This window comes from Branchiostoma floridae, chromosome 6, assembly GCF_000003815.2.
Source record: "Branchiostoma floridae strain S238N-H82 chromosome 6, Bfl_VNyyK, whole genome shotgun sequence".
NCBI lineage: Eukaryota > Metazoa > Chordata > Leptocardii > Amphioxiformes > Branchiostomatidae > Branchiostoma > Branchiostoma floridae.
The window spans coordinates 14,478,805-14,506,404 of NC_049984.1; the positions used below are offsets into that span (position 1 = coordinate 14,478,805).

Below are 27,600 nucleotides of genomic sequence, written 5' to 3' on the forward strand. Positions count from 1 at the left end.
CCGTCTTTTCGTGAATTTATAGCAGATTTTATCGATTCTCCTGCCACGTAAACGTCTGATTCCACGACACAGAAGTGGCGAAAGCAGTCCTGACTCTTGCGGAGAAGATGGCACGGCGAGTGGCGGTGATCGGGGCGGGGGCAGCGGGCTTGTGCGCCGCCCGGCACCTGAGCGCCCGCCCGGACCAGTTCGTACCCACGGTCTACGAGCAGACCAACAGGGTAGGCGGGACGTGGGTCTACACGGACCGGGTAGGGACGGACGAGCATGGGTTGCCTGTACACTCCAGTATGTACAAGAACCTCAGGTACTAGTAAGCTGTGAGTTGGTCAGTATCTAATTTGGTTGCCTATCAAACACCCTGGGCTACTTAATTAACAATCTAAAGTAACGTCAACAAAACGTCATAATCCACATGTGGCAGTTGAATCAAAGAGAGGTCTTGAAAGACTGTCTACTGTAGATCTTAGCATGTCATGATAGTTGACGTTATGTCAAGACCATTTAGGTTTAGACTTGAGGGTGCCCCAGGGCATGGTGCTACGTCCACTTTTGTTTCTCAGGCATAAACTGATAAAGGTATAGACTGAAGAATGAGAGTGAGAGAGGGACAACAATGAAAACATTTCCTCTCGGGTGTTTTGTAAGCTTAATTAGATTAGTGTACAGTACTGCCGTATACTGTCTTATCAAGTTCGGTATACACTTGTAAAGGACTGATAGTAATACACATGATGTTGATGATGATTATATTTGCAGGACCAACCTACCCAAGGAGGTGATGGCCTTTCCAGACTTTCCCTTTGACAGCAGCCTGCCATCCTTCGTCACCCATCAGGAGGTACTACAGTACCTAGAGGACTACACCGACCACTTCCAACTCAGGAAACACATACAGGTGGGCTTATATAAGTCTAGGACTGCTTGACTTGAGTGCATGAGAATACGTTTTGTTTCAGGGATGGACAAGAACACAAATGTTAACATTGCACATGCAAAGGAAGTAAATATGCAAAATTTGCATCTCATTGATTAACATTACTAGAGTACATTTCTATAAGCTACCTGCATATAAAAGATTATCATGGAAATCCATTGTTTCTTTCCTCAGTTATACACCTCCTTCAAACATTTAAACAAAACTATATGAAATCTTTCACTGTAGTTCCTGACCAAGGTGGACACAGTGAAACCAGTGACCGGTGCAGGTCAGACCCTGTGGGAAGTAACGGTCAGCAGTGTGGAGGAGCCGGAGAAGATTACCACTCAGCAGTTTGATGCCGTCATGGTTTGCAACGGGTCAGTGTCATGCTCTCCTTAGGCCTAGGAAAAGTATGTTGTGTTAAGATATTAGGTGATTGGGCTACTTTCACTAAGCATGCTTGTGGGATCACTTACTGGTGCTAAGGATGCACACATCTTCTCTTTGGCTGCTACACCATAGACCTAAGGTGGCTTGTTAAAAGTGGTAAATGATAAGAGAAATAAAAAAAAAACAAAAAAAACAGACACCATCAAAATTACACTATAGGTGCCTGTATTTTCTTCACAGACATTTTTCTGAGCCATACATTCCCGAGATTCCCCAAGCAAGCCATTTCCGAGGAATAAGTCTACACAGCCATGACTACCGCTCACCCACACCCTTCACTAGCCGGGATGTGGTGGTCGTTGGGGCTGGAAACTCGGGCCTGGACATCGCATTGGAGGTATCCACAGTAGCCAGGAGAGTGGTGCTTAGCCATGACAAAGAACTGGTAGTCTCTAAACTGCCTACAAACTTGACCCAAAGCACTGGCATCAAAAGCTTCAGATCAACAAGGACTGTGGAGTTCAAGAACGGTGAAGAACTCGATGCGGACTCTGTAATCTACTGCACTGGTTACAGTTACTCCTTTCCGTTCCTGACCCGGGAGTGCGGCGTTTGCGTGGAGCGCGGCAGAGTCAGTCCGCTGTACAAACACGTCGTCCACACGACACACACCACCCTTTCCTTCATTGGTGTCTGCAACAAGATCTGCCCCTGCCCACAGTTCCATCTACAGGTCCAGTTTGCCATGGCCGTCCTAGACAGAAGTCTTGTGTTGCCTTCTAAAGAGGAAATGGACAAAGAAGTGGAGAGGGATTACTCTGAACGACTTGAGTCGGGCATGGCGCCACACCATGCACACCTACTTGGGAACAAACAGTGGGAGTATCATGTGGAGCTAGCACGACTGGCTGGTTGTCAACCATTGTCAAAGGCTCTGCACTTGCTACATGCCAATGTGTTGTCTGATCGTTCTACCGATCTGTGTGGGTTTAGAAACACCAACTACAGCATAACTGGACCTGAGACATGGTGTAAGGAAAGACTGTGCTTATTGGACAAGATTTAAAGGCATGAGGCCAGCTCATAGTATTAGGCTGAAGTTTATTCTTTGGAACACACTTGATTGTTTATTGATCATCAAAGTGTATCACTTGAAGTAGAAGGCATTATAAGTAGCCTAATAAAGATAGACATGTATCAAGTATTACAACATCAGGATCATCACAGTTATGATTAATGTAACCACATGTACAATGTACTTGAATACATCACAATGAACATGAAGACATTGTGTTAAAATGTCAATATACATGTACATTTTGTATAATCTATTTGGTTGCCATCTCAGGACAACATTGGATGTCATTATACCCTGACTTCTTCCAGTCTCTATTATATTCCTCAAATCATTTTAAACTTACAGTTACAGAATCAATGCATTCTTGGTAGTGCTTTGTTTAACTACATATATTCAAAATTTTTTGTTCAATGTCCTTTTCTCAATAGCTTTTCTCCTTCTGTCACCAGTGTTAGCCATTTGTAATAGTCAGAAACTAGTTAGACAGAAATACAATGTACTGCTGTTTTTTTTAATGTCACATGCCACAACCAAATGAATAAAAAGAGGTAAAATACATTAATGTCTTCGTATGAATGAATTGTTAAGACATCCTTGATTATATCCTAATTATTATCTTTTCCAAATGAAGTACTTGATAAATGGAATTTCTGTCTGCCTGCAGCTGTATGCTGACAAAGTTGTCCACAGTTCACCATGTGTGATAATACATGTAGGCTACTATGAATGTAGAAAATGTTATCAACTACTGTAATTCACTTTATCTTCACGGTACAAAATTTTCACGGTCTGAGAAAATTGAACTTGTTCTCGGAACTAAATGTTCACTGTCGAGGCAAGTGCACATGAAAAAAGTCTGTGAATTATTTTTTAACGGTAATGATAAGTTCACGCTACAGTCGTCACCGTGAAAACCGTGAACATAACATTACAGTGAAAAAATCAGGAATTACAGTATATGAGCCTAATGTACCGTTACAGCTTTGTTTCACATTCCAGTTCAAAAATGTACTTTTCTCTATATCATATGTGCATCACTCTCTGTCACAAAATTGATGGCTATAGGATTGCTCATTTACCCATTCTTCTCTCCACAGGCATTACTCAGTGCCATACGTTCCTGCGATCCCTGGAGCTGAACTCTTCCAGGGAAGGTCCATCCACAGCCACGAGTACCGCAGTCCCGACGACTTCAAAGGCAAAAACGTTGTGCTGTTGGGAGCTGCATCATCTGGCCAAGACATTGCCTTGGAGATCAGCAAGATGGCCAATCAGGTCGTCCTCAGCCACGGCAAACCACCACTCAAAAGCCAGCTTCCACCAAACATGAAGCAAGCTCCCGGGGTGGAATGTTTCAAGGCTCCTAAAACTGTGAGATTTAAAAATGGGGAGGAGTTTGAGGCTGATGTTTTTATGTATTGTACAGGGTATCACTATCACTTCCCCTTTTTTACTACGGAATGCGAGGTTTCTATAGAGCGAGGCCACATCACCCCCCTGTACAAGCATCTCATCCACACCTCCTTCCCTTCCCTGTCTATCGTCGGCATCTGCTGTAGGATCTGTCCCTTCCCACAGTTTGACAGACAGGTCCTGTTCGCCCAGGCTGTTTTAGACGGCAGCTTCAAGCTCCCTGCCAAAGAAGAGATGGAGGAGGATATCCAGCGGGATTTTCGCCATCGCTTGGAGGCGGGGAAACCTCCACACCATGCTCACGAGATGGGGGAGGATCAGTGGGAGTACAACAACGACCTCTCCAGGCTGATCGGGCTGGCCCCCCTCCCCAAGGCAGTGGAGCTAGTGTACAGGGGTGTGCACAGCGATAGGGTCAACAATTTGCAGCATTATAAAGACGGACAATACGAAATAACAGGGCCAGAGTCCTGGAGAAAACTGGAATAGGACACTTCCCTGGTACTTTGTGCATGTTTTTTAGTTTCTCTTTGATTTTACAGTACCTTTCTTGCTTTAAGGGATGGTGTGAGGGATGACTTGCAAAAGTCTATTTTATTAGCATGGGGTGGTTTTTGCTGCATGGGGGGATCAAATTTGAAAAGTTCCTTTGTGGGGTAGGGTAATGTTGGGATAGTCCATTTATGGGTAGAAGTAACTTTAGGACCAAATCTACCAAAGGTTAGTATATTTTTATGTATTTGGTTGGAGATGGAGTGATGTATGATGTATTTGCTCACAAATGTGGCCTTTTTAATTCATCTTAGAGATAATCAGTGCAATAGTGTCAAGTATCTGCCAGGTTGATTCAATGGGTATTAACTGATCACCTGTATAAAAAATGTAAAGTTTAATTCATTTGGTACAAAATGGTTAAAGCATGACTGTTTGGACTGTTTATGTGAAATTGCCTCAGGAAATCAAGACTCGATAGGCAAAAACAAAAGTCTTGTCATAACAAGGAAGGTTATTGTAACATTTGCTCTTCAATTATGAAAATGAGGCTCTGATTTGCATGATGAAGGACATTATATATAATGTTAATAATGTTGGGAAATATAATTGCGAAGCTTTTCCATAAGTGTGATAAACATGATTGGATCAGTTTTACGTATAGGGTGGTGTTAATTGTCTGACTGTCTGAGTATAACTTCATGATTATTGAATTGAAGGTAATTTTGCGTATGTATGTCTTCATGTTGACAGCATAACTTGAGAAGTCGTAGATGGATCATTATTACACACATTTTGGTATGTTGTGAAGTGACATGAGTTTGGGCCCTCTAGCAGCTTTCTGTGGGAACTGCAGGAGCGTTTCAGTTGCAGAGTTTGAAACAGGATAAGTTAAGGAGAGATGAATAAACTTTCACGATTTTGGACAAATAGGTAATGTTGATTAAGGCCTACGTAATAATTATGCAAGTTAGGACTTTGATTGCATAATCCTCTGGGTGAAGTAACGGCAAGACAAACTGAATTTGGCAAGCAAACAAAGCTTTATTAACATATTTTACAAGCTTTCAATATGCTCACCAAATCTTAAACACCCAATATGTACGTTCTGTCAGTGACACGTATAGTGTACCTGAGCAATTGAGATGTACCCAAATGCCTGCAGTACAAGAAAACTTGGACATTGATGATCACACCAGGAGGGAAGTCAACGTTAAAACCAGTTGTCCTGAATCCTAACCATTAGCACATTAAAGTAGCCATTTGGCTACACATTCTATATTTGTTATAGGGGTAGACGTAGACTGCAGGTTTAAATGTATGTGTTACCTATCTAAGAAGGTCTTATTTGTTATGACGAATGGGGCCCCAAACATAATTTTATTATGTTGTATAGTCGAGAGAATGGATAATGTTAGAATCACTGCAGTGCTCTTCTTTGAGTGAATACCAGAATTACGCATTTTTCCTACACACAAAGAAGTCCTCTGTGAAACTAGACGTAGTTATAGATGAAAATAAACAGTAATGACATATTTGTAGAAATGATAGATTGGAACATTTCAACTCAGCAACAACATTTTAACACCAGCCAAAGGTACAGATCTCAGCCTGAAATATATTCTTTCAGACAAATACTACACATGCTGATAATGGTTTTAAAATCTATGAATTGTTATATCAGGTCAACATATAAAGTCACATTTGCGACTTCATCAAAACTGCAGCCCACCTCTTTTGTAAGTGTCACAAGGACTTATTCCTGTGCCCCTTCATCAAAACTGTGGCCCCCTCTTTTGTAACTGTCACAAGGACTTATTCCTGTGCCCCTTCGTCAAAACTGTAGCCCACCTCTTCTGTAAGTGTCACATGAACTTATTCCTATGCCCCTTCATCAAAACTATAGCACCTCTTCTGTAAGTGTCACAAGGACTTATTCCTGTGCCCCTTCATCAAAACTGTAGCCCCACTTTTGTAAGTGTCGCAAGGACTTATTCCTGTGCCCCTTCATCAAAACTGTAGCCCCACTTTTGTAAGTGTCGCAAGGACTTATTCCTGTGCCCCTTCATCAAAACTGTAGCCCCTCTTTTGTAAGTGTCACAAGGACTTATTCCTGTGCCCCTTCATCAAAACTGTAGCGCCACTTTTGTAAGTGTCGCAAGGACTTATTCCTGTGCCCCTTCATCAAAACTGTAGCGCCACTTTTGTAAGTGTCGCAAGGACTTATTCCTGTGCCCCTTCATCAAAACTGTAGCCCCTCTTTTGTACGTGTCGCAAGGACTTATTCCTGTGCCCCTTCATCAAAACTGTAGCCCCTCTTTTGTAAGTGTCACAAGGACTTATTCCTGTGCCCCTTCATCAAAACTGTAGCCCGACTTTTGTATTGTGTGTTAAAGTGTCACAAGGACTTATTCCTGTGCCCCTTCATCAAAACTGTAGCCCCTCTTTTGTAAGTGTCACAAGGACTTATTCCTGTGTCCCTTCATCAAAACTGTAGCCCCCCACTTTTGTAAGTGTCACAAGGACTTATTCCTGTGTCCCTTCATCAAAACTGTAGCCCCTCTTTTGTAAGTGTCACAAGGACTTATTCCTGTGTCCCTTCATCAAAACTGTAGCCCCCCTCTTTTGTATGTGTCACATGTACAAGGACTTATTCCTGTGCCCCTAGTACATGCGGAGCCACTTCCATGGCCACGGACAAAAGCTCGTCTATCACCCATCTTCTCAAGTATGTCGCGCGATTCGCTTCATCTTTCAACAAGCGGACAAGAGTGTCTTCAATGTCATCAAGATCATCTGAGTTCAGCCCTTCTGTGTCGGGCAAATCGTATGACTTGCGCTCGGGCACGTACGCGAGCAGGTTCTTGATCACCGGGTAGTCTAGAACATGAGGCACGCTGGCTGCCAGCTTGCCTCGGAGGGACTCAGCATACGCGTCAAGATCGTCCGCGTATTCTCTCATGGTGGTGAACTCGTCCCACAGATCCTCGACTGACCACACGTGCTCCATCTGTTCCAACTCAGGGTCGTATTTATCCTTCTTTGGCTTGGTTGTGGAGTTGCCTCCCTGTGGAGTTGCCGTCTCCTTGTCTTTGTCCACAGCCTGTGAGTTCGTCTCTTTATCCTTGACCAGTGACGTCACGTCTATCAAAGGAGGGTAAAAGTTCATTGTGACTGTTTCAGCAATATTTCATTTGCATTCTGTTATTTGCATCCAGCTTCATGGGCAAGCAATTTTTTGGTCTTGCATTAACCTCGGAGAAAAAGATGCCAAGTTCAATGTGCAAAGAAAGGACGCTGAAAACGACTGTGTACAGAAAAACAACATCAGATCTATGATGTCTCTTACCTGGACCCTGGCTGGAGTTAATGTCACCCGTGGGTCCGTCGGCTGCGGTGAGCAGATGCGGGACCTCTTGGTCCTTCGACACATCCGCCACTTCTTTCAGCTCAGCTTCTGGGTTCTCTTGCCCTGCAGCCAAAGTAGTGTTGTCATAAGGCCTAGTCAGGTCTGAACAGGGTAAATGTTCACAATGCCTGTCTCGTTTTTCACAACTCAATCTCATTCTTAATTTGATGGGTAATTACCAGATCTGCCTCTGGGAGATAGATCATAAATTGTATGTACAAAGAAATGACGTCGTTCTAACCGAAGTGTCCATGTACAGTAAGAAAAACAAATCTATGATATCTCTTACCTGGACCCCGTCCACTGTCACCCATGGGTCCGTCGGCTGCAGCGGGTACATCCTTGAGAACTGCCGTCAGTTCTCCCGGCTCAGCGGAAGATTCTGGGTTCTCCTGCCCTGCCGTCATAACGGACTTCTCAGAGGGCTTGGTCGGGTCTGAATAGAGTAAAAGCTCACTCTGTAGTGACTGTTTTTCACTATGTATTTTATTCTACATTCTATATTTTACTTCCAAATTGAGTAATCACATAGTCTTATATTTACCTATGAGAGAAAGAAGGGACGGTAAAGACGTTTCTATACAGAAAGAACAAAATATTTGTGGCGCCCCTTGCCTGACCCCGTCCGGAGTCACTGTCACCCGCATATACAGTAAAAGTTTACTTTACAGAGTCTGTTTTTCACACCATTTTATTCTTGATGTTACTATGTTTAACGTCCAATTTGATGGGCAATAGATCTTGTATGTATTTCTAAGAGAAAGAGCCTAACAAAGGAAGGACGTTAACGAAGGGTCCATGTACAGAAAACAAGACAAATCTACGATGTCTCTTACCTTGAATGTCACCAGTGGGACCATCTGCTGCATCTGGTACAGTCTGTGGAACCTCCACTTCTTTGTCGTGGGAGAGACGCTCTGAGCCCACCTTGGCATCACCCTCTCCATGGCCACCTGTACCGGTCTTGTCGAGTGGGGCAGGTGTGCTGGACGACGGTGAGATTGAAGACACGGGCTTGCCGTCAGTGAAGTCACCAGCTGCGGAAAGTGATGAGGTTTTCGCGTGGCAGCTCCTGTCTGACATTCCCGTCTCTCCTTCCTGTGATACTGAGGAACGGCGCTCATGGCTCGGCTCGTCTGCAATCTTGGCAGTCGGCTTGTCACTGGATGCGCCTGAGGTTGATACCGTAGCTGGTTGGCTGGCCGCCGGGCCTGTTGTTGATGCGGACGGCGGTGAGTTGACCTTCAGCTCCGGCGTAGTCTGTGGCTTCTCTTGTGCTGCTGTCGTAGCAGTCTCCGCAGCAGGGTCTGAAAAAAAGATACAATCTTCGTGTACTGTGTATCCAATGTTGTTTCTTCCGACGAAGTATGGAAGGCACCCGTTTTGCTTTTGTGTTCTATAGAAGGCGGAACCTTTAGTGCCTCGTCGCGTCGAACGATGGTTCGGCCGAACCGTTCATTTTGACACACACGACATTTCCATTATTTGTGAGATAAGTAATATCATCTTCACGTTTGATGAAATGATTTTTATAACAAGAAAATTTGATACATGTACATGCGTTTGGTTTTATTTTCCATCAAGTCGTCAATTTGTTTTGTCTCCTCTACTGATGGGTAAACATAAAGCTCCTGTAAGGCCACATAACATATAGTACACGGGCGTGAACATAATATCGACTGCTTAGAGCCAGACACATGCACCCTTACCTGGCGTAGCACCACTTTTCACCTCCCGACCGTCAACTGTAACCGTGATTTGAAGGAAAACGTCTTCCTTCTGATGACCACCCTTGTCAAGTCTCTCCATTGCACACCACCACTTGTTTGGTAAGCCGTCCGCTGACTCCAGTACGGCTGCCACATCGATGGAGAGCTTTGCGATGGTCGCGTCTTTGCAACGCTTCGCCTTCCGCAGCTTCAGTACCAGCGGGTCTGTTGGGCTCCAGTGGGAGAACTGGACAGCGTGCTCCCAGGTGAGACCGTCTGATTTTCGCTTCTTGGTTTGCTGCTTCTCCTTACGGTGGCGAACGGTAACTAGGTATTTTCCCTGGCTGTGTCGCCCAACCTTCCCCTCGTGGACGATAACGCTGATTTTAGAATCGCTTGTCCACCACTTACCGCTAGGCCTGAGCACTGACAGGGCACCCACTACTGTCAGGTACGCTGATGCGACCTTGTCGAAAACACCCATTTTGTCAAATGGGAACGGGAAATTTCGCTTTACACAACGAGACGCTTGGGATACACGTACGGCACCTTAAGCTATTTGTTGTGTTTGGTTGCTGTTCCACAGCGACGCCACAACAATGTAAATGATGTTCTAGAACACTGCGTGACAATCATGAAAACCCCATTGTTACGGAATAATCATGTAGTCTTTTCCTGGGTTATATACGTGGTCTGTGATGTTTTGGTACCGATGGCAAGGGAACAATATTTTGGACTACTGTCTAAATATGTACACAGCTTGTAATATTCACTGTAGCCATCTCTATCATTTAAGGCAATTTATCAACAAAAAAGTGATATAAGAGCAAAACTGTACATAGATGACAGACAAAGCATCTGACACACTTTGAACTTCGGTATCTGGATTTTGTCCCGACCAACTCAAAACAGCTATCTTCCGTTTTCATAAAAAAAATTCCGAGTGCAATTTGTAGGTACTAGGTACTTTCGTTATCTTAAAGAACAAAATCAAGACTCTGTGTATATCTTGTTCCATTCAGTCAAATTTCAATGCTGCTGTTACAACCTAACTTGGAACCTGAAACGCTGATTTGAGCGCAACAAAAGTCATAGGTATAAATTTAGCTTACCTAACTATATTTCTGTAAATAGAACGTAGAATTTTCAGTGTTTTTAAGTTAACCACAAAGAGTGAACATATGTTTCTTCTTCCGTTGTGTTGCTTGATAATATAATTGTTTCAGCTTTCAGACTCTCGATTTTTGCCATGTCGCTAGATTCAAGCACCGCAGACCTAAATACATTTACAATACCTTACAACAGTATACGTGAAGTAGAAATCTAGTAGCTTGTGTTTACCTCAAGATTATCCAAACTAACATTTCAAGCTCAATATCTTCTGTTTGTGTACATTCTTGGCTGGCAGGAATGACTTTCTTCGGTCCTCCACGTGTAGTTGTGTCTGGCACGTTGGGTTTCAAACTTAAAGCACACAAAACGTAAAAAAGAGAAATTAGCTATCACGAACAGTTGTGTGACGTTATATTTCATGATAGTCTTTAACTTAAAGTCTTGTTCACTCAAACAACCACGGTTTGGAAATTTGATCCTGTCATAACAAGACGTAACATTATGCTGTTTTATTTGGTGACATACCAGTCAGTACTTGAAATTATCAAATTAACATGTATTATATCGCTCTCAAGACGAACTTTACATACATATAAAGCATGATGATCACTCTATACTCCAAGCAGAGGTTACGGTCGTGCTAGTAGTGGCAGCGATTTCTTTCGTATACTTCCTTCGACAGACAAAAGAAAGAAATCGCGGCGACTTCCAGGTTTTTCCAAGCAGAGGTTAGCTGTAGGGTCCGACTGGTTTAGGACGTTTCTCTTAAGGCGTTTTGACTCGCTAACTAAAACATGACAAAATAGAAAGCCCTATAACAAACGCATAAAGTGCGTCCAAAACCAACTGGAGCCTAACCTCTGCTTGAAGAATAACTACTAGTCCGCCTTGGAAACTGGGAGTAGAAAGGGGTTGTGTACTTTCCGTTTCGAAAGTTAGGCGGCGTGCTTGTATTCTGTCAAGTAAGTTTTGGAATAAATCACACATGAGCTGGATCCTAGATGCAACAAAGAGGTGTTTAACATTGGTCTATTGACAGGTACGTTGATAGATTGATTAGGAATTGAATTATGCAATCTGCATCTCTGTTAGATTTTATCTGACCTGTACCTCCCTCATGGCCTCAATAAAAAGCGGCCTGCAGGCCGATTTGAGCTTTCGTGAATAAATAGAGGTTGAAACAAACAAACATCGGTGTATCGATTCACTAAGATAACATTGAAGCCAACAAATATATCTAATCATAAAACTGGCTGAATTTCTTGATTTCAGGCAAAACATGTAAAAATTTAAGCAACATCCTTGAACATATAAAAGAATGATTTTCTGCTACTTCCGTGAAGGCCCCGTGGAAAAAACACATTGCAGTAAGCGGACCTTCCCGAGAGTTCTCTCCAGGGATACCGGGCTTGCCGACGAGGACCTGGGAGCGGTCATGGCAGACAGACAGTTGTGCATGGACTTACACAAACCCCCCCCCCCCCCTGGTCCACAGATGATGATGAAGATCCTTGCCGTATGAATAGTCACACATTTACCGAAACTAAATATTAAGATATCACGGTATTTATAACGAGTTCAAAGACCTCATACCTCTCTAATTGATATTAACCCTTTAAAATCGTAAGTACATATCATGCAAATAATGTCCTTATTTACATACATTGTTTCAGTTGATCATCTTCTCTCCCCACCTAACACAACTCGTTCTAAGTATAAAAGTCTTGCCAAAAAATATAATTGTAGCATTTTCTCTACCCAAATTATAAAATTGTTTAAAGTGTGAAAGTCTTATCTTAGTAAATGAATTTACACGTATAGTAAATACCAAGGGATCTATGCGTCATACATGAGTTCGCAAGTTTGTGTAGGCTATATGATAATAACGTTAATCATATGCCTGTTCCTCGGTGCATATGGTGTGATAACGCCTGGTCCTTTGCTATAATCACCTTATAAAACCTTTCATTTGGTGGTTGTAGCAAAGGACCAGGCGTTATCACACCATATACACCTCGGGGCTGGTCATTAACCCTTAACTCTTGTATGTATGAAAACACGTTACGTTTGTGACCGCATTGTTAGCAGCGCCACCTATGCTGCAGTGTGGAATAGCATATATAGCCCCGAGGAAGGTGACAGGCGGTTGTACATAGATTCTGGTTGAGAAAGGAACCTTGATATCCACACACATACCCTTGCGTGACGTTCTTTCGTGCTCAAATCAAAGCCACGCGCAAAGTCAAGAACCTGGAGACTCCTACAAGCGGCCATGTCACCTGGGCGCTTGACTTATGACGAGTTGACGTGTTCCGAGCGTGTGGAGTCTCACGCAACCCGTCTTAACAGACAGGATAATCCGATTACGTCGCTAAAAACAGACGTAAATACCTCACCAAGTCACGGTAGTGCCGAGTGGTCACAGTATATCACGCTGTGACGTCCTTCTTCAGAATAAGCACGTTCACGGTACCGAATACGCATGTGCAGAGATAGAAGTTATGGGTAACATGACCAAGTTGAAGACCCCTAACTTGGGAACAGTTCTCGTCTGGACCATCGTCTCGAATTGGATAAAAATGTCCTAACGTACTTCACCAGGGGCATTTACCTTTGACATATTAACCACAATGCCTGCTGTGGCTTCGCTGCATATAACCGAAACTAGGTACTCATTTTAACCTGAGTGAAGTGAGGAAAGTCGCGTTATGTGTCACCATCAACGGGGCACAGAGTCAATGGGGCATGCCAGTAGATTCGAACCCAGGACCTCTGGGTCTGGGCAACACCCTACCAGTACGCTATGCCGATGACTCATCATCAACTCTCTACAGATTTTGGCCGGCAGATTTGTCTGTTATAGTCATTTTAAGCTTTTTACGCCGATCTTCGGGTGGCAAAAAAACAACAAAAACAACAACAACGGCGAAACACACAGTCAACTGGAGCCAGATCCAGGCATTCTGTCCTAGCCGCCTGTTACGCCGTATTTTTATGACCACCATTTTTTATGATCCGCTTGGAGATATTTTTCTTCTTTAATATCTCTAATCCTGCTTTTCACTGAAGACGAAGATTGTCGCGTGAGTGAAAAGAGGCGAACGTCCGACAGTTCGAAATGTTTCGCTGACGTAGTGGACAACCAAGGTTACATTTTGGGGGAGCTGGGCATTCATCAAAAGCTGATGGATGTGCTGTACCCAGTTTCCCTGTACGAAATAGCAGTAGCTCATACCATTGGACGTATCACAAAAGTACAACATGTAGAAGATTTGAACCTTTATTTATTCATGAGAAGTTCATATCGGCCTGCAGGCCGCTTTTCATTGAGTTCATGAGGGAAGATGTAAGGGTCAGGCAAAATATAACGGAGATGCAGTTTACATCATTGGAATTCTATAAGTTTATACACATATTTCGCATATTTTTGGTACAGAATACATAAAAATGCTCTTCAATTTGGTGGTTTCTGTTACTTTAAGAGTCTCTGAAAGGAGTCCAGGATTTGGGCTGTGCGTATGTCTGGTGGTAGGCTGTTCCAGACATTGGGTTCATGGTAGGCTATTTTATGTGACGTATCTACAATCATCCTGCGCTGTAATATTTCGTGTGAAATTTTGCCAGTTATCAGTTAAAAAATGTTTTAGTGTATATTGTGCATCTGCAATTTAGCCCTCGCCCTACAAAGATACAATTCTAGATGTTACTAAACAAACCAGTTATCATCATCATCATCATTATCAATTATGAGTAGTTCAGACAACAAACACCTGACAACGACCAAAAGAGACATTGAGAAAAGTTGAAGCGGGCGGCACCGGCTTCCGACGAACTTTGACCCAATGATGACGTCATACGTGCGAACAAAATCACGTGTCTACATCACTCTGGTCAGATAGTTGAAGAGGACCGATACATTCGGTCAAAAAATCTGCAAGTGAAATTTTCTTGAGTTTGGAAAACAGTTTATTTTCTCATTATGTAATTCACCAACACAAATCATCTTCTATGCTAAGAAAAGTTAAAATTATTGGCCAGTTGCATTCTATATAACTAGGTTACGCTGAATCATCATAATCATCAACAAAAAATGATGCTGTCTACGCCCACGCGTCTTTGACGAATGTCTAAAAAATCCGGAGAACTCTAATCAGCAAGTTTTGGTCCGAGGTAATTATGATGACACAAGCAACAGGAACTCTGCAACATTCTTTACTGTAAACCAGAAAACGAATTAGACAACCCAGTCACCACGCAGGCATTAATGTGATGTTGAACATCAGAAGAGGATTGCATTCTAAAAACGCAGTTTTAATCTGGCGTTATGCGTTCTTTCGGCATGATTTGACTAAGGGGCTTGTCGAGTCCCTGATCTGGCTAATATATCATTGCAGCGACACATTCGGGAGGGTTGATGTAATTGGTGACTCATTCGCACAAGGAAATTAGCTCAGGAAATTTGCCTGACATCTTTAATAAGAAGAAAACCGCTCTGTGATTCACTACACATGCAATTTCAGCTTGCACTGTCTTATAGTTATTTTAGCTTGCAGGAAATGAATACTATAGCTTAAAGGCAACCAATCTTAATAAGCTGGATAAAAATCGGAGATTTATTGTTGGACGTTTCGAGTGACATCTGTCACTCTTCTTCGGCGTTAATATTAAAATCAAGTAATTTTAGAACAGAACTCAATACAAACTGGATCTGACATAGTCCAAAGAGGTTAACCTCCTTGGTTTTCGGTTGTGTCTGTCTGTCTGTATGTGGACAGCATGAATCTAGAAACGTGGATGGATCTTGATGATATTTGGTATGTTAGTAGAAGTTGGTAAAAGACTTGATTAGCGGCTTTTGTTGTATCGCAGCCGACTTTCCGGTTTTGATGCGTTCACATTGGAAACATACATGAAAATACAAAGAGTGCAGTACCGGAGGAAATCACTAGGGAACTAATGTCGAACGTGTATCGCCACAAACCCAATGTCATAAAAATTCTCTCGCAACTTCGAATTCTTCAGTTATGTTGTTCACAACTCCAATAGGGAATGACATGGAAAATACAAACTCTTAGTTGGATGTGATTGATTTTACAAGATGTGCTATGGTACAAAATGTACTGTTGTCTCTGTAGTCTTTCGGTGGCTGTTCCATCTAGCGGAGCGCCTCGCGTGTCTCGCCGCCGCGTTGTGTGCTTGAACTTGGCATGCCTACAATGTGACAGCGGCCAATCGCAGAGGCACGCGTCAGCACGGGGCGCCTCGGCTCGGGGACGGCGGTTCCGGGGGAAGCCAGGGCCTCTGGCGCGGGGGTTTTCGGTCGGGTCCGCGGGGACAGCGGCAGAACGCTGCTACGTGAGCAAGATTGATCAGCGCGCTGCAGTGCATCCAACCAAGGCCAAATTTGGCCGCTGTAGCGAGGATCATGTGATAACACAAACAGTAGTACACGGGACCGTTCACATATATCCAAGGGTGGAGCTAATGTGTGCACCAAAATAGTTTTTGCACAACAATTGCAACGGGTAGAATGCAAGGCATATTGATATGCATCGTTGAAGACAACTGTCTATATAGAAGAGGAACTTTATTGCACGACAATTGTAACAGGTACAATGTATGGCAATCTGTATATTCATGGGAGTTGAGCTATGTGCTATTGTAAGTATCTAACAACTAATGTAATGTAATGTAACAGTATAAACAATCTAGTTAATATTATACAAGCTAATACTTCAGAACATTATGTCAATAAAGCATTGTCTCGTTTTTGCAAGGAATAGTGCATGTCTAATACAATAATGTAGATTCTAGGATATAAAATATAGAAAGAAGATACAATGAGGAGCTGAATGTCTGGTTTATAGATTGTTACATGTTGAATGTTCATATTCATAAATCGATGTTTTGAGGTTTTTATTTTGGCCTAGATATACAGAAATTGTGTCGAGACATGGTATAATATGAATATCTAATTATTAGTAGACTGTTTAACTTCTGTTCTTAATCAGAATGCAATTCAGAACTGATTGTTGTGGATTAACTCTGAAATCAACAGTAGAAAGCTTCAAGTATTAGGATGTACAATTAACAACACGATTATTCATACCCTTGTAATTGTATTTTGGCTGGTAAAAGTATGAATGATTTTGTTGTTAACTGTACGTAATACCTGAAGCACATTTCTGTCGTCTTCTTAATCGGAATTAAACTCGTGCGAGTTAATGAGCAAATTCTATTGCGTCGAGAAATGTGATATACTTACGTTGTACAAAGTCATTAACAAAGACAAAACAATCTCCTTTACTCATTTCCTCGGTTAAGATTCCATGACATTTCTTGTTATTTCTTTTAGAATGAAGGCTTACAAAGTACGGTAGTTGCATAGCAATTTTGTAATGCTTTGTTTCAATTCATTTTAGAGTTAGATAACACAAAATTATAACAATAATTTTGTTGTGGAAAAACGTTTCTTGTTTTCAATGAAAAGTGAAACATTCTAATGGAAATGGCAGCTTTATGTTAAAAGTACAGTTGTTGGGTTGCAAATCGCAGGATTCGTTAGGTATGCACTTCCCCAAATCAGTCATTGATTTCGCCAAGGTTTTCGTTGCCTTTCATTCTATCCAACCATCCATCTTTCCGTACTTCCATCCATCCATCCACCCTTTCTTCCCTCCATCCACCCTTCCTTCCATCCATCCATCCATCATTTCCGTCCATTGCCCCTCCGTCATCCTTTTGTCCATCCATCCATCCATCCATCCATCCATCCATCCATCCATCCATCCATCCATCCATTCATTCATTCATTCATTCATTCATTCATTCATTCATCCATCCATCCATCCATCCATCCATCCATTCATTCATTCATTCATTCATCCATCCATCCATCCATCCATCCATCCATCCATCCATCCATCCATCCATCCATCCATCCCTCCTACTACCCATCAATGTATCCGTCCATCCATCCATCTATGATCCGTTCGCTCTACTTCCCTACAAATCCTTCTCCTCTGTCATTCTAACATACACCACACTAACATTTTATTACAGCACTTGGTAGAGAGAAAAACACGCCCGTATGTGATTTGAATCGCACATTATTCTGATCCGTGCGGAATGAAATGAACTTCGCATCAATATTACTGACGCCTCCCAAACGATCAAGCCGACTTCCGTTCCGCTTGGCTTCATTAGCCTCCAAATCAGGCTTCGCAGCGGGCGTTTTGATGTGTCAGCTTCTCACGGGATGGAGGGATGTCGAAGACCCTGGGTTACGTCATGTTTTATTGTGGGTGCCGTGTTTTGATCATTTCCACCAACACTGCTTGTTGGTTTATAGGAAACGGCATCAGAACACATTACTAATGAAAAATGTACCGTAGTTGGTTGGTAAATATGTAAAACTATTACCGTTTCAAAGTTTTCATCAACAGAAGATGTCTGATGAAGACTTAAGGAACGGTACCTTATCAATCAGAGAAATTGCAATATTAAGACCCTAACGGCGGTGCCTGTTATGGAGACTACCACAGTTCATGTTCGCTGTAGATTCGCGGATTCACCCCCTCCCTTTTCTCCAGCCCATCAGCTGGTCAGTCCCTGAAATGGGGCCCGCACGTCACACTGTCTCCGTCAGCTGCCGGAGGAACCTTGTCCGGGGGGAGGCAAACGCTGCCTGGAATGGCAAGATAATTTTGGCCGCGCGCATCCAAGGGGAATTCATTTTCAAGACAACCGTACGCAGATTGCCATTGATTGGTCGTTGATGCATCCGTAATCTGTTGTGGTGCCGTGGTTTTGCGCCCAGTTCAGCCCAAGTTCGACTCGAGCCCTGACACTCGACATAGCGGCCTTCCAAACGCGGATACTCGTGTGTGTGGGTACCTTGTGCATCTGCCCTACTCGGCTAGCTGCTATTTTAGTGGATAGTGACAGCGGCCGACCGGAGCTAGCGGAGTGCCTGTGTAGCAGCAGTGCGCAGAGTCAGGAGTGGATAATATTTCACCCGGTTGGTGCGTTAAGTGCGGCTGCGCCGAGAGAGGAACTGCCGGGCAGGCATCTCTACAGCGACGGGAAGGAGCCTCACCTCGGACGGACCATCGGACCCATGCCCCCCAGGACCGGAGCGCGCAGCGTCCGAGCCTGACCGTGTGACCAGCCCCTCGCGACCCCCGGGAAGGGAGAGGTACACCGTACCGCACACCTGCAGCAAGCCTGGATGTGGCTTCGCTCCGCAAATGAGCTCAGTGAGCGGCGGGAGGTTTGACTTCGACGATGGTGGGACGTATTGTGGAGGATGGGAGGATGGCAAAGCGCACGGCCACGGCATATGCACGGGGCCGAAGGGCCGCGGAGAGTATTCCGGATCCTGGTTCCATGGCTTCGAGATAAACGGAGTCTACACCTGGCCCAACGGTAACACCTTCGAGGGCCAGTGGAGCCAAGGCAAGCGCGACGGGCTGGGAGTAGAAACCCGCGGGAGGTGGGTGTATAGGGGCGAGTGGACGAAGGGCTACAAGGGCAGATACGGCGCCAGAGAGAGCAAGACCACCGGCGCCAAGTACCAAGGCACCTGGAGTAACGGTCTACAGGATGGGTACGGCTCGGAAACGTATGCTGATGGAGGTGAGAAAAAAAAGGAAATAATTAATACATGTAGAACTGTTACTGTAGCCGCGGGGCCGGTAAATTCTCGGGGTCATAGGGTGGGGATATTTTCGGTCGGGTCGGCAGCCATGTGTAATAACGGCCCGCAGACTGCCTTCCTAAGCAGAATGTGGGGAGCCGGGAACACTTGGGAATGTAGGGGGGTGGGGAGACCAATGATGTTACTGTGGTAGTGTATTCTCCATCTATTATCCATCACACAAACAACACAAGGTGTGCACGCAGTGGCGCGTGATGCAGACAAACATACAGAACCAATCTTCATCACGTTACAGATACGAAAGAGAATAGATGACGACTAGTCCAAGTGCTCACCAAGCAATCTAGTGCCAGTTGGTTCGGTCGGGAGCATGCCAAAAATGGAAAGAGCGACCAAAATGTCTGGTCGCCGTCCAATGGGCCGGAACACGTCATAAACCGGGGACGTCTTGTTGTGCGGCCCGTGTGGTCAACACAGGTGCATCGCTGATATACTTCTGTACGTCCGACGATTTCGTCGGCGGGAATACCGTTTGGTTCTTTCCAAGGGGTCGCTTTTTGTTCACATAAAACTTGGGTCTACCTCCGATTAGCTGAGCGCTCCGTTAAGCATTCCAGGCGCTTCAACAATGTCACATTGCTGGAATACTTGAGTTGGCCGGTAGAAGCGAAGCTACTGCCTGCAGGCCAACAGCCCCCCTCCCCATCTCTCTTCACCGACCTAACTATCATTGACTGTCAGGACCCAATCGTTTAACAAGAAAGATGGGCGTGCCGCTCGCAAAATTCGACTAACTGGGCCACGCGAGGGTCATGAAATTATACCTTCATTCCTACTTTACACAGACTACACATAACTGTATACTGTTACAAGCGAGGGCGTGTTTTTGCTTGACAACAAAATATACACAATTCGGAGACGAGGTGACCCCTTTGGCTAGCCTCAGTGTAACGTGTTCGGCAAATATCCCCTCACACCACCCTATCGATCGCTAAATACTACTAAATTATTTTCCTTTTCCTTGTTACACGCCCTGGTAACCACATTAGTGGCCAGCGCCCGTCCCATCCTCCCAAAAGCACTACTTTATCTGATGAGTAGATTAAACTCCCGTCGGCTGTTGTTAGATGTTGTCATATAATGACTACCAACATATACCCCCCTCCCCCTTAAAACAGTTAAATACCATAGCCGTCATTTTCTTTTGCCACGTCTTATCTTGATATTTGTGAATCAAACTTTGAATCATCATTGCCAGTATGATTTTGTTTCTCATATTTTAATTCCTACTTCGCACTGAGTCAGTGGCATCGCATCCTTGCCGGGTGAATAATAATGACATGCATGCAAAATGAGCAACTGACTGCTTGTTCTTGGCATGTGGCGAGCGCCATCAATCCTAGATGGTGATATCATACCTGCTGGTACCATCCCCATAAAAACCTAGCGTCTTCATGCCCGTTTGTGTCCCCTTTTATGACTCAGCGGTGTTATGAAGCAATTTTCCCTTGTTGGTGATCGGTGTGACCGGTCGTTTGGCTGTGATTGGATCTGGTGGTCTTTACCCCGGCCACGAACCTTGTTTCGTTTGATGTTTTTAATAGTCGGCACCGTAAAGGTTTTCAATTTGTCGGAAACGTCTTCTACCCTTTTAATTTTTTTATGTCCCGGCAAACACTGTTTTAAACGTTTTTATCCTTGTCTGGTGATCTATTTGTAAATATGTTTCAAGTTAATTCAATGTAACGTCCTGGCGAAATTCAGCCATGTTGGCTGCCATGTTTGAGACAATGTTACTTGTGTTTTTTTCGGAATAAACCATTCATATTTGGCATTGATGTGAAAAAAAAAAGAGATTTGCATCAATTGCGCATTGTAACAAAATGTGTCCCCCAAATCAAAAATACGACCGCACATTATTTTATAGATTGCAGATGCGTTTATTGATATATGCAGTATCTAATTTCACCAGTTTACGATTAATCAAGATGTTATACAACGAAGCCGTTTCATAAAACTCAGCATATATAGACCTAATTATGAATACAGTTGTTAAATAAAATACGTTTTGCACATTTATGAAGAAGACATTTATACTGTGAATATTATTTTCATCAATTTCCTTTTATGCCGAAAGAAATTAATCATGAAGCTGACATTTGTTAGCTAGGAATTTGTGATGGGTGAAAAATCGTTTTTACAGGGGAAGATGAATTCAGCATGATTCAGCTGAATTGGGAAAACTGGTGCAATTTTTATTTCTTTATGTATGTATGTATATCCATTTCTTGTATATTTTTTAATCATGCTGCTGAAATGAATGAAGGAATGATTTATTGAACGTTAGGGAAAAACCGACGACTTGTGTCGTCTCTTTATTTACATGCAAATGCGGCAGTCCGCTACAGGTACTGACTCGCGCTCGCTCGCTCACTGCACGATTTCACTTCTTCTGCTGTCGACGGCGAGATGGATTGAGCTGCGCTCGCCGGGACACGGGGTGATATTTCTTCCTCGCATGATTTTTCACTCGCCGTCAACGCCCGTTCGAAATCACAGCACAATGCGAATACTGGATGCGTGGAAACGAAGGGGATAGATGCGGAAATTGGAGAGGAGGAAGGTTGCGTGAAAAGAAAACTTAACTATACTAAAAGAAATATGATTTAACAGAAGGAACTCTAGGCGAAATTACACTGAATTTTCGCTTCCTTCAGTCACTGCAAATCATTGAAATGGCCTTATTGTGAATTACTGATTTGTTAGAGTTGAAACGAGCCAACAGCGCCCGTTCATATTTTCCTTACATCTCATAGTGATTTTCAACAAAATTCCACACTAGTATCAGATTCTGGTTCATGTAACGGGCACCAAGCAAGCACAAACAACAAGTCACAGCTGTATGCGTCTACGATCTGTCTCTGATGCGGCAGGCCGTTGCATAAGCTGTTGCTGTATTGTGTACGACTTTCTGAAGTGTCCAGGAGAGCTTATGGGAGTAGCTAGCAGTCTTTATCGATTCTTGGCTGATTACATACATGCACGATGTGCTGATGAATGCCATGTTTTGTAGGCTCCCGTTTCTAAATCAACAAACCGTTTCATACCCAATCTTGTAGATGGCAAGTGACATCGGAACATGGTCGGTAACATTAAGGAGGCAGAACGTAATACAAAAAATGGCTATAACTTGATATATAAGAATCACAGTGTTCTGCCTCTTTATCTGGCTTGTTGTGTTCGCGTTTCCATCCAAACATGGCCGGCCTTCATGCACGTAGAGAGTAATTCCGGAAGCCTGATAACAGCACAGTTAGTAGGGGTAGTGTGGGTGTTTCTCACAAGTGTCATCATAACGTGCGAAAGACATAATGCAGATCTGTGCGTGTTATTGATAAAATCGTGCTCACACGAGCAAAATTGCAAGAGACGTAGCTGGCTCTAGTATGTGAGAGAGAGAGAGAGAATCATGGTGGCGCATTCTTATCTTCAAGCACTTATTTGGACAGAAAAAAATCATAACTCTCTCGGACTGCCCCGTTTGTTTTTGACACGCAGCCACCCCGCCAAAGACTTGTACCCTACCACTGGTCGACTTCCAACGGTCGTTGCAAGTTTGAATACCAGATTCACAACCAGAAAACGATACTAATGTTCCATCCCGCAACGTCTGCTTGAAGACTATGCACATGTGTGCCTCCCGACTTGGGTTTCAGCTTCCTTAGTAAACATGGCTTTAATGACTCTAGGGGAAAACTGGCGGCACGCGAACACACCAGGATCGGATTTATCTCTGTGCTACCGTATTGACCAATCAATTTTCCGCGGACGCAGTTTAAAAGAAATTACAATTCTCCATGTTTTCCAGCAAAAAAAAAACAACAAAAAAAGGTTCTCACAAACAACCGTATGTGCCGTTATTAGTTGAACTGTGACCATCGCTGAAAAAGAGCTGTGCCGGCCCTTAAAGAGTCGGGATGGGCCCGAACCCTTATCCATCACTCTAATGTGATTGGTCTGCTGGCCCCATTACTGTCGCCTTACCGCTACATTATGGATAATGAGAGGCTGTGGACATTAACTCCTTTTGCGTGCCACAGCGGTGCAAGCTTCATTACGTGTAATGCGTTTCCTACTGCGAACATATGTTAGCCTGTCGACGGCAGGTGCAGCATTCCAGATAGGAGCAGGTGCGGCATCAATAAACAGGGTTACCAGGTGACAGATGATCAATTAAAAATCCTAAGGTGTTTGCCGTAGCTCTTGATATACTATCATTCGTTTAAAGTGTAACTTTTCTGTACATTCTATTTCTATGTTCCTAAAAAAATTATGAAAAAAATGAAACTAATGAGAACATTAAGAGAGAAATGTCGAGAGGGACGTCAGTGGTTTTCTTCGTAGGATACAGCCTGAAACCTTAATGGAGTTGGGTGAACAAAAAGAGAAATACAGTATTGTATATGTATATATTTGTGGTCACGATACCAGCCTGCTGCCTAGTGTCAACAATGTATTGTTCTTGTCGCAACCTGAATAAAGTGACAGTACAGTAGATAAAAAATCGAATAATATGCATCGGTATGCAAAACTATGATTCACCCAACTACGTGAGCTCCTCGACAGCTTGCTTCATTACGTAACTCTGGTAGTGATTGCAGTATTGGCTACGACATCACGCTCTCTGATTTGTTCATTCAGCTCTTTTGCGACATTTCTATTTAGGCCATGTTGACTTGATCATATGGATGACATCCTACGGGAACCCCAAAACTGATGCAAGTGTGCGAATAAAAAAGTTTGGCCAAAAAAGCTTGCATTCATTATGACATTAACCTGTAAGGCTGAACAAATGACAACCACAGAATATTGAATACCAAACAATAGAATCTTAATTTTTGTTTTCACAGTCTTCTTCTTTGACATTGGAATTTACGCTGAAATTAGTGTCAGATAATGTAGATAAAGTGCACCAACTGTCATAGTGCAAGTAATTAACAAAATCCACTAATTGATAAACATTACAATTAAAGGACAATGCTAAACTTTCTTCCAATACAAAGGTATACATGGATCAAATTTTCAACGACCACTGATGACCATCAATATTGATCCTGAAGAAGCCGACAGTGGTCGTTGAAAATTTGATTCGTGTATACGTTTCTGTTGGAAGAAATTTCAGCATTGTACTATGGTAACCACCAACGCAGTTGAGCTTCCATGATACTCAATTACAATTAGTTGGAATACACGGTGATGCTCGGCTTTATAGTCTTGACACTTATTGGTTAATGTGTAGACATGGTAGACAGACATATCGATGCGTAAAGCAGTACTGAAACCAGCAAGCCATGGGGAACGTAGGATACAAAGACATAGAGCAACCATTTGATGGAAAGATGCAATGATAAATTAGGAGTGTATTTTAATGAACCTTCCAACCCATGATAGTCTACATTGTCGGTTTAGACATAGAGGTAGAAAAACAACTCTTATAGCTTTAATGTAGTGTTCTGTAACGCTATATCCATCGTGTTTAAAAACGGGGTATTTAGGGATATCAAGTGGACGGACGGTGTTTTCAAACTGCAATATTATGTAAATATACCATAAGTACAGCGGATATAGGGTAAAGGTGAACTAGCGTTAGCATCCGACGAAATGGAGTATAGTCTATAGACAGAAAAAAAATGACCCGCTGTCAAGCAGGCGTCTGAATCTCCCTGTGTCAACACAGTGTACTGTAGCATCGAAATGAACGTGCTGGAATCCGCCGATGTGGGTCTCCGGAGAGCGCCGGGTAAGGTCCGCCAGCCAGCCAGTCGCCTCTGCCCGCTTTCATCCTTCCGGGATAATTGCTGTTGCTGCGGCTTTGCCGTGCCCCTGGGACCCACTCACCGGCCCAAATAAACGTACGTGCCGCTGAGCTCCGTAACTCGGGAGGCATTGCCACGTCTGGAGCTTCATCTGGGGAGATCAAAGCGAGCTTAGCAACAGAATCTCTGGCCTGCGCCAAGGTTACCAACTAGGGAGGACGTGGTGATCCTAAGGAGTGGGCGCCACGCCTACGCACGGAGAAAGGATACCAAACGTCTGACAGAGATGCAGACCGTTTTGTGGAGAAAAATCGGTGTCTGTTCAGGGTTCTAGCTAGTTCATTTTAGTCCATTTTTAGTGTAACGGGCCACTATGCTATAATTTGTGGCCACCGCACTGAAATGAGAACCACTACGCTAATTTTCAACATTTTCTTGTTGAACAATGTCAATCAAATATGAAATATTATGATATGCCACTCCAACCTGACCAAAAATCCTTCAAATTACGATGTTAAAGTGTTATAGGTACCCCAACCACGTATTCTTTGTTGGTCACCTTTTGTTTCAATGGGAGAAGGTAGGAAAGACGGAACGGCGATGTCAACATAAAATAATAGCCTTTCCCGTAATTTGAAGCAGATTGTACCGTGACATTCAACATCAGAATCTGCATCCTTCAGTCTGTGCCGGTAATCATACAGGTCGAGGACAAAATCACAACCAGACATCCTTGTGTAGTAAAGTTACCTTGGTAGTATGTTTTCCTCCGCCAATGAGGGTATGGTTTCACCGGTGTTTTGTTTGTTGGTGAGTGGTATGTGACAAAAATACAGAACGACAAAATGTATTTTGACAATACTGGTTTATTGTGGGAAGCCCTTGTTCTAAAAATGGATTTGGTTGGTTGATTGGTTCGTTGGGTTGGTCAGGAATTTCCCGTCAAGCAGTTCCTTTGTGATTTTTTGCTGTATTATTTCCTCGTTATTGCCAAAGTTGGTAGGTCGAACAGGTGATGGCGTTTTGAGTGCCCTAGCAGCTTTCTTTCAAACTGCATATCTCTTATACTATATAGTTATAGTTGCATAAACTTAACTCCCCATAGCTGAAACTTATCCTGCACCGGCCGAGATTCGAGCTCTCGCAGTGATTTTACTGGTTTATTCAATATCCCCAGGGACGGGTCCCTATAGACCTCCCCGGTTAATGCAAAGTTGATGAGTATCGTTGCTCTGCCCTGACGTGGCCCTATATAGCCGAGCAGCGGCTAGTGGCATGTACAGCTGGCACTCCGCCCACGGATCCGGTTACTTCAACTCAGCAACATAATCCTAGATTGAATATCAGGCGAGAAGACAAGGAAACATTGAATCTAAAATTTGGTCAGCAAAGCTTGAACCTTATTCCTCTGGTTGCTGAGATTTTGTTTTGTGTACACGAAGTTGAGAATAGATGTTCGAATCTCAGATGAACTCTTGTGAAAAACGCAACAGTTATCCAACCATATGCATGTGTTAGGACCTTGCTACTGCTGCACTGTGAGTAGCGGGGAATTCCAGCTATATAAATATACCGACTGGCTCACTACATGTCCACATGGAGAACAGGTGAAGGGTGACCATGGCAGAATCTGCCGTTAACGGTTCCACGGTTTTAACGTTGTAGGATTTTCTATGCTAGGTTTCGGCAAAACATCGCTGTTGATAAGGTTATACGGCAACCTTTTTACGACACCTAAATTCTGTTCCACACACCATCAACTGACTCACAAATGTCCTCAATTTGCTATCTGTCGTGAGCATAACGTACGACAACAGATACATTTTGTTCGAACATCTCCAACTGCCACACTAATATCCTCGATTCGCTATCTGTCGTAGACCTAATATTCGTCGACCCGTTACGTAGTTTTTCTGTTGCAATCTGTTGCCCTGGTGACTTCTGTTGTCTACAACATTGACCAAGCCAATGGGCACCAAGTTTTGATAATTATTTTACATAACCATTTAGCGAATATCCACAAACTTCGCATCGGGCAACGTTGTTGAAAACGGAAGGTCACCAGAATATGGTTCAACCATAAACATGGGTGAAAGGGGGAATTTTACTATCAGCTGAGGACCCTTGTAAGGATGCTAGGGCAATGCTCATCCAAGCCCTACGGTAAACCATCGTAGGTGGAGCCAGGATATCTCCTGCTTACAGAATTTCCTCCATTTCTAGCCAGTTTAAATATCAGCGTCTTGCAGCGGGCCTGACTTAATCCCCGTCCTAATGCTTCCCTCGGGAAATGGCAAATGCGTTCTGCTCCGCAGAGCTATGGATAGAAGGGATGTTACTTCAAGCTGCGAGTTTGCTTAGCTTCACTGAACAACAGCACCGGGATGACTAGTGTATTTATGGGGTAAAAGATTGGAATAAATGGAGAGGATTTTACGGGAAATACCCGACGTGGAGTTGGGCAATTGCGGGTGTCAGTTGGAGAAGTTGGGAGTCATCTGTTGAGGACATGAATTGGGAACGCATGCGTCATGTGCTGCCAGAACATCCAAGGTCTCAATGCTGCCATCTAAAGCAGTGTATGGAATCGGACAATCAA

General features: G+C 43.5%; 4 protein-coding genes across 7 annotated transcripts in view; 2 read left to right on the forward strand and 2 right to left on the reverse strand.

Annotated features, from left to right (window-relative positions):
* Positions 1-62: 62 nt before the first annotated feature.
* LOC118417109 (flavin-containing monooxygenase FMO GS-OX5-like) lies at positions 63-5,219 on the forward strand. Its single transcript, XM_035822510.1, has 4 exons — positions 63-307; positions 760-898; positions 1,166-1,299; positions 3,488-5,219. The coding sequence occupies exons 1-4, from the start codon at positions 108-110 to the stop codon at positions 4,290-4,292; spliced, it is 1,278 nt and encodes a 425-aa protein (XP_035678403.1). The 5' UTR covers positions 63-107; the 3' UTR covers positions 4,293-5,219.
* On the reverse strand, positions 4,569-8,153 carry LOC118417110. Its single transcript, XM_035822511.1, has 3 exons — positions 7,994-8,153; positions 7,645-7,767; positions 4,569-7,439 (listed from the first exon to the last, which is right to left on the reverse strand). The coding sequence occupies exons 1-3, from the start codon at positions 8,109-8,111 to the stop codon at positions 6,946-6,948; spliced, it is 735 nt and encodes a 244-aa protein (XP_035678404.1). The 5' UTR covers positions 8,112-8,153; the 3' UTR covers positions 4,569-6,945.
* Positions 8,154-8,228: 75 nt separating this feature from the next.
* On the reverse strand, positions 8,229-10,031 carry LOC118418119. The gene is made up of 3 exons (XM_035823950.1): positions 9,414-10,031; positions 8,541-9,011; positions 8,229-8,248 (listed from the first exon to the last, which is right to left on the reverse strand). The coding sequence occupies exons 1-3, from the start codon at positions 9,895-9,897 to the stop codon at positions 8,229-8,231; spliced, it is 975 nt and encodes a 324-aa protein (XP_035679843.1). The 5' UTR covers positions 9,898-10,031.
* An 8,168-nt stretch (positions 10,032-18,199) lies between these two features.
* Positions 18,200-27,600, forward strand: part of LOC118416981 (junctophilin-1-like) — a 50,940-nt gene continuing 41,539 nt past the window's right edge. For 2 of the 4 annotated variants that reach the window (XM_035822272.1, XM_035822273.1), the window contains exon 1: positions 18,206-19,163. In XM_035822272.1, coding sequence (XP_035678165.1) covers positions 18,776-19,163 — 388 coding nt within the window. In that variant the 5' untranslated portion in view covers positions 18,206-18,775. Of the gene's footprint in view, positions 19,164-27,600 lie in introns of all 4 variants that reach the window. The other 2 variants (XM_035822275.1, XM_035822274.1) reach the window with 2 other exon arrangements.